We start from the raw sequence: 7,495 nt of genomic DNA, 5'->3' as shown, positions 1-7,495 counted from the left end.
ACACACACACACACACACACACACACACACACACACACACACACACACACACACACACACACACACACACACACACATACATACACACACACACACGCACGCACACACGCACGCACACACGCACGCACGCGCGCACGCACACACACACAATCATGACGTACATACGTAATCAGTAGTACAAGCTTGTAATTTGTACACTTCATCGCTAATCAATTTGAAATTTATTCGCGAGCCTTCTACTTTACTTCTCATTGTTTTAACAGCGAGCTTCTACTTATAATATTTTGTTTTAAGTAAGATAGTTATTAAATATATTATCTTATTTTGAGCAACTAAAAATTTCTCATTTGATCGATTCCATTATTAGAGTAACTCCTTTTGCTTTTTGATGTATATATGGAACTCTTACGAAAAATGTACAATCTCTTTTCGGACACAAAATTCTTCAGCGTCTACGATTTTATAATGCCAGTCATCATTATTCGTGATCCAGATTTGATTTTCACGCCATTAAACAATTCGATAATTTAATTCCGGCTTCACCGGAATTAAACAAAATTCTCAACAAAATTCTCGATCCGATAGCAAATAAAAATTTATTTGACCTGCTTGGAGATGACTGGCGCGAAATGTGGAAGCTTCTTAGTCCTAGCTTCATATCTAGCAAGATAAAGGTGATGTTTGGACTTATTTGTCAGTGTGTTGTTGTGACAACGCAATCCGGAAAAACTGCCAACGTATGATATGAAAGACTTATTTTCCAAATACATCAACGATACGCCAGTGGCCATGTGTGCCTTCGGTATTGACGTGAATTTTTTTAAGTATCCGAATAATGAGTTCGTTTTACTTGGCAAAGAATCATTTCATTTTGATGGCTGGTTAGTCTTCAAGTTTTTAATGCAAAGAAACTTCCCACGACATGCGAAACTTTTTAAATTGAGAATATTTGGCCCAAAAGTAGAGAATTTTTTTCAAAGATATTGCCATCACAGTGAAGACCAGAGATAAACAGGGAATTATTCGCCCGGACGTAATTCAATTGATGATGGAGACGAGGAACAATGATAATGAATGTAATTACAACATTAATGAAATAACAGTCCAAGCATTTATTTTCTTTCTCGCCGAGTGTAATGCCATATCAACAGCTGTTTCATGATGCACGAAATTGGTGTCAATTCAGATATTCAGAGAAAATTGAGGGAGGACATCGGCGATGTTCTTAGGCAGACCAATGACAAACATACTTATGAGGCTATTAATTACATGAAATATTTAGACACCATGATAGATGAAATTCTCAGACTGTCCAAGGACATCTTTTCTTGACAGAAAATGTGTTAAGGAAACCAAATTATCACTAGCGATTCCGGATGGCGAATCGATCACGGTAAAACCTGATAATAGTGTATGAATTATTGTCTGCATCGTGATTCAAAGTACTATCCGCATCTAGATAAATTTGACAGATTCCTTAACGGAGATGTAAACAATTCTATATGCCATTTGGTATCGCACCTAGAATCTGCATAGGTAAAAGGTTTGCCCTAATGCAAGCAAAAGTCATACTGTTCTATCTACTTTAGTGTTGCGATCTGACTCGAACCCAACATTAAAATTCGATTTCCTATGATGTTAAGGAAGGAAATACTTCTTATGATGACGGATAGAGGTTTTTGATTGAAATTGCGAGCGAGATGTAAGCCTTTGTTACAAAATGTTTATCGAACAGATATAAAATTAAGGAACAATAATAATATTTATTTACATTCTTTTCAAATGTATAATTATATACTTAAAAGATCCTTTAAATTATAACACAAGCTTTCTTTCTCTTTAAACACGTAAAAATTTACCTTTTGTTCAATTAAAAAATTAAAAAAAGCTGTTATTTTAAATATGTATAATTATTTTTTATTAAAAAAAGATGAAGTAAAAATTCCTTAATACTTAAAATATTATTATAACACACAATAATTCTGACACTATTCTTAGTGTAATATATAATTCCTTTTTTGTTTTTATTTATATTAAATTAGATAAGTTTTAGAAATATATATTTTACTTATTTTATATTATTCTTGTCACCTATGTTTAACATAAATTTATATTAAATATTTAATCTAATAATACCTGCACAAAGCATATTTAAAGTATAATGTAATACAAAACGATATTGTGTGCAATAAAAGTGCAAAAATAAATGTTTCATGTTAAATGTTTTAGTTCAGTGAATTTTTTAAACGGTATATAAAAAATAATAGATATAAACAGATTCTAATTATTGTTAATTTACAACTATTGTCTATTTACAAAAGTTAAAATGTAAAAGATTCGAACAATTTTAACAATCTTTTTTAGTTAAATCTAATTTTTACGATAAATATAAAATTGAGATACACAATAAAAAGTCTACCTAAAATGAAAAATCTCTACTTTCAATGGACATTTTTTGGACATAATCCAAAATGAAATTTTAAATCATTACATCAGTAAAATTACAGTGATATTACTTAAACAATCTGAAGCCTTAAATAGGGGAAACCGATGTTTAGCACATTTTTCGCACTTTCGGCATTAACTTTTTAAATAATTAATGATTAAACAATTAATGATTAATTTATGATTAAAATGTATTAATATAATAGAAGAATTCTTTTTCTACATTTTTATATCAGGAATGATTGTATTTGTACATTGTATAGTTTCTTTGTAGTAAGTAAAATACCAACATGCTGCATTGTATAAATTATCTTACCCTTACATTAAAGTAAATTAATGTAAATCGTAATATAAGTTCTCTGTACAACAAACTATAAGCACATTAAGTTAATGAAAACTTAATATTAGTTGTACAACTTTGCTTCCGCCGTTTTTTTTCCGAAATTCGAGGCTTTATTGTAAAAAACTGATTATACATTTATGATTCAAAGTATTGTCCATCGCTGGCCACTACTTTCTTCCATCTTTCGGGTAGCGTACGAATCCCGCGTCGAAAAAACTGGTCATCTTTTGAGGCTATCCACGAATCGATCCAATTTTTTACTTCTTCATAAGATCGGAAGTCCTGGTCAGCCAGGCCGTGTGCCATTGATCGAAACAAGTGATAGTCAGAGGGAGCAACGTCTGGAGAATACGGCGGGTGGGGTAGGACTTCCCATTTCAACGTTTCTAAACGTATGTCTTGACCACTTTCGTAACATGGGGTCGAGCATTGTCATGCTGCAAAATCACTTTATCGTGTCTCTCGTTGTATTGCGACCGTTTGTCTTTCAATGCTCGGCTCAAACGCATCAATTGCGTTCGATACTGATCGCCTGTGATTGTTTCAGTCGGTTTTAACAGTTCATAATACACTACGCCGAGCTGGTCCCAAATACAGCATCACCTTGGATGTCAAAATCACCGTTCTTTAAGCGTTGAAACCACTCACGACACGTTCTTTCACTAATAGCGGCCTCACCATAAGTATTTGAGAGCATTCGATGAGCCTCAGCCGCAGATTTCTTCATATTGAAGCAAAAAATTAAAACCTCCCGCAAATGACGAGAATTTGCCTCGTAAACTGACATTTTCAATCGAGAATAACTTTATGATGCAGACACAAATCGACTAATGTTTCTATGGGGTTATGTTGACAGATGCCCAAGTTTATTGTATGACGTCTATGATCTATTTATTTCGACCACTTACCGCTAAAGCCATCTATAGGAAAACGGCGTAAGCAAAGTTGTATACCTAATAGAAATAAAAAACAGATCGCAGATATGTACTTTTTAGTAAACATATTTTTTAAAGTTACTTTAGAATGATCAAAATGTTATATTTATAGAAAAATATAAATATAAATTATTTTAGTTGTAATATACATATTTTAATATAAAAATATTAAATATAAAATATTTTATCAGAATTAAATTGTAACTCAATGTTCACGCGTGGCACTGCAAGTCTAGCTAACTTTTCCTAAAATATGAGCACCTCATCCCTTCATACATGTAATTTTAATCATTTTATTATAATAAATTACTGTTATATACTCTACTATATACTTATTGTTGTATACTCAACGTAACATGTATAAGTAAAAGTCACATATAGTAATATAAATATTTCTTGAACTAATGTAATATATTCCTTACATTTACTTCTTCAAAATGAAGAACATTATTACGAAATTATGAAATGTTAAAAAAATTATAAATTTCCTTTTGAATCAAATTTTTCTCTTCTTTTTATTGTACATTTGCTTTTTATCGTAAACTCGTTTGATTAAAATGAAACTTAGGCAAAAGAATTCACATTATAAGAGATACTTTGCAGTAACTTTTTCATTGTTTCCGTTATTTTCATAAATACGGAATGTATTGCCAACCAATGCCAACTTGCTTGTTATGTCAGAAAGCATCGGTCTCCCCTATAAAGAACATTGACATATTTTCACTGTATTTATGTTCTTTGATCATTTTTCTTTTATAAAGTATTCTCATTTTACCATATTTTCTTGAAATAGAATAAAAACAAAAGATTAACAAAATTGTTATAAGAATAAACATTATTTTTGATTAAAACTAATTTTTAATTTACTTACATCGAGTATGTGAAAGAATATATCGTAGCTACAGAGATTCGGAAGCAATAGCCATTGCAAATATACGAGGGCAAGTCAATAAGTTTTTAGAAAAACATAGTAAAACACATTTTTTTTTATCGATTCATTTTTATTTCTCAACATAATCTTCTTTCAATTCGATTCATTGATCCAACAATTCTCCAACTTTTTCAAGCCGTCCGAATAATATATCCAACCCTTCAAAATAAGCCTATGTTTCGGTGATGAGCTGCTCTCTGGTGATGAATCTCTTTCCTCCGAACTTCTTCAGGTTTGGAAACAGGAAATAGTCGCAGGGGGCTAAATCTGGCGAATATGCTGGATGAGAAAGCAATTCGAAAGGAATTCGTTGAATTTGGCCATTGGTATCGGGCACATGTGATCCTGTGCTTATAGTCCACAGTGAGCAAACGCGGCACCCATCTTGCTTTTTCATACCCAATTGTTCGTGCAAAATTGAAATTACTGTGCCATGTGATATGCCTGTGGCCTCAACAAGCTTGCGCATTTTCATTCATCGATCAGTCAAAACAATATCGTGGACTTTATCGATGATTTCTGGCGTTGCAGCCTCAATTGGACGTCCCGAATGAGGTGCATTACATGTGGATGTACGACCACGTTTAAATTCATTCACCCAATTGTGTACAGTCGCAAACGCTGGTGCAGATGTGCTATGAACGTTATTCAACTCGGTTTTGATTTCTTTCGGCGTTAAACCTTTCATATGTGGATATTTGATCACTGCACGAAACTCATTTTTTTCCATTTTGCAAAAAATACAAAGGTTGTTCGCTTTAATTGTCTACAGAAATGAAACTACGCGATGAATTCCGCTCAAAATTTGACAGTAATCAGCTGAGAGATGCTACTTGTCAAAAAATAATGTGATATGACACTGCAAGTGCCCTCTGACAGATTTTCTAAGAACTTGCCCTCGTACAATTATTAAAAAAGAAAAAGTACGGGAAAAGTTTTATTTTAACACTCATTTCCAAAAATCGTAGCGAACATGGTTTTTTCTTTGTTTCGCTCCCGAAATTAATCTTGAAAAACATACGATTCTATGAACATGCCATGACATATCATATATTTCGATATATAGCAACATTTGCTGTTAGTTGAACAATATCAAATTTTGAGCGTAATTTCGCTATATATACGAAAATTGATGAAGTGAAAGTAAAATACCAACTTTTATTAACTGTATGAAATGGTACCTTTAAACTAAAACATCTTCAAGTATTTAAAAAATGGAAACAAAAAAAAACGTAATAAAACTCTTCTTTTTTTACAGTTTTTTTTATATTACATTCTTGAACTCTATATTGAAGTGTACATAATGTACTCAACTATGTTTCGCAGTTGGAGAATCATTTTAATGAGAATATTTGTGAACGTGGCAGTACTGTCATTACTCGCACTGTCGGCATATGCTGTGATCAAAGTGGTTGAACGGAGCACCGTGGAATCTCAAACCTGGTGGCAACAAAACAAAATCACGATTGTGATGTCTCTCATTACATACCTTTTCCCAATACTCTTCGAGATCCTCGGCTTCCTTGAAAGCTATCATCCTAGGAAACAGCTCCGAATACAACTAGCACGGTAAAGAAATACTTATTAATCTCAATGAAATATTATATCTCACTGTGCACCGAACGGTACATTTGGCTGTGTTTTCGTTTCAGGATAATGATCTTAAATCTGCTGAATCTTTACTCGCTAATATTCGCATTATTCCATAAGATAAACTCTATGGTACGTATATAATCCATTAGCATACGTGAATTAGAATAGTACAATGAAAAAATATGAATACGCAACATTCCATACACGCGATATTATCCGTGTACTTTACATACTTAGACTCATTGTTTTCTCTGGATGCATGGACTTTCTTTACAGAAACAAGACATTCTTTATGATCTCAAACTGATAAACAAGTGTATACATAAATTAGTACCATGCGACGAGCTGACACATACTCAACAGATCGCAACATTAGCATCTTTGTGTCTTGTTTTAATAAACAATATCACCCATTCTCGTGTTAAAAAGGAAATATCAAGTATGATCTATTTAAATCAATATACTTCTGACCAACATATGTGCTATTTCAATTGAGTGTAAATTTTAAGAAATTTTAAAGTAACTGTGTAATAAGATGCAATTTTCTTAATTTTCTTCTTTCTTCATCAAATTCAAAGCAATCGTGGAAGATGATTTCGAGATGATCGTGAAAGTAATTTGCTTTCGTGACAAATAAACTACAGACATATCGATTCAGGAAATAGCACAGATGTGTTTCATGAATTATATTTTGTTCCTTCACCTAATGATAAAAGACAATTTCACGATTTTCTGACGAAAATTTGATCGATCGGATTTTCATTCAGTGCTACCATCTATCAGACAAGAGACTTTCTTTCTTAATCCTTTATTGGACAACGATACCTTATATAAGGACTTCAATGATATATATGATTATAAAGATTATTCGGATTACGATAATTACCAATTTAAAACTTCGGATATGGATAATAGCAACAAGTCTTCTACTATATCTTATTATGAGGAACAATATACCGAAAATGTGGATGATAACGAAATATATTATGACACGAGCCCGACAGTAATTTCCAATTTTCTGACTGATTCGACAATTACTGAACATTTCTATACAAGTTCTACTTTGTCCCAAAGCGATACTACAGCGTCAACAACATTCGAATCAAATGTAATGGAAGGTATATTATACTTTCTACGTTTCTTTATATGCTTAATTAATAATCAGATTTCTTACCAGTTAAATACAAACTGTGATGATATCAAATAATAATATTACATCAATATTACAATTTTCCACATTCAATACAA

At 32.2% G+C, this 7,495-nt stretch overlaps 1 protein-coding gene across 1 annotated transcript in view; it reads left to right on the top strand.

Annotated features, from left to right (window-relative positions):
• The window catches only part of LOC108693274 (transmembrane channel-like protein 3), a 19,202-nt gene that overhangs the window by 7,879 nt on the left and 3,828 nt on the right, over positions 1–7,495 (top strand). The window contains exons 8-11 of the mRNA XM_018202144.1: positions 5,981–6,223; positions 6,307–6,376; positions 6,524–6,686; positions 7,015–7,365. Of these exons, the coding sequence (XP_018057633.1) occupies positions 5,981–6,223; positions 6,307–6,376; positions 6,524–6,686; positions 7,015–7,365 (827 nt within the window). The remainder of the gene's footprint in view (positions 1–5,980; positions 6,224–6,306; positions 6,377–6,523; positions 6,687–7,014; positions 7,366–7,495) is intronic.

Source organism: Atta colombica, unplaced genomic scaffold (genome assembly GCF_001594045.1).
Source record: "Atta colombica isolate Treedump-2 unplaced genomic scaffold, Acol1.0 scaffold9, whole genome shotgun sequence".
NCBI lineage: Eukaryota > Metazoa > Arthropoda > Insecta > Hymenoptera > Formicidae > Atta > Atta colombica.
The sequence above is the reverse complement of the archived record's forward strand: the minus strand, read 5'-3'. Positions and strand labels throughout refer to the sequence as shown.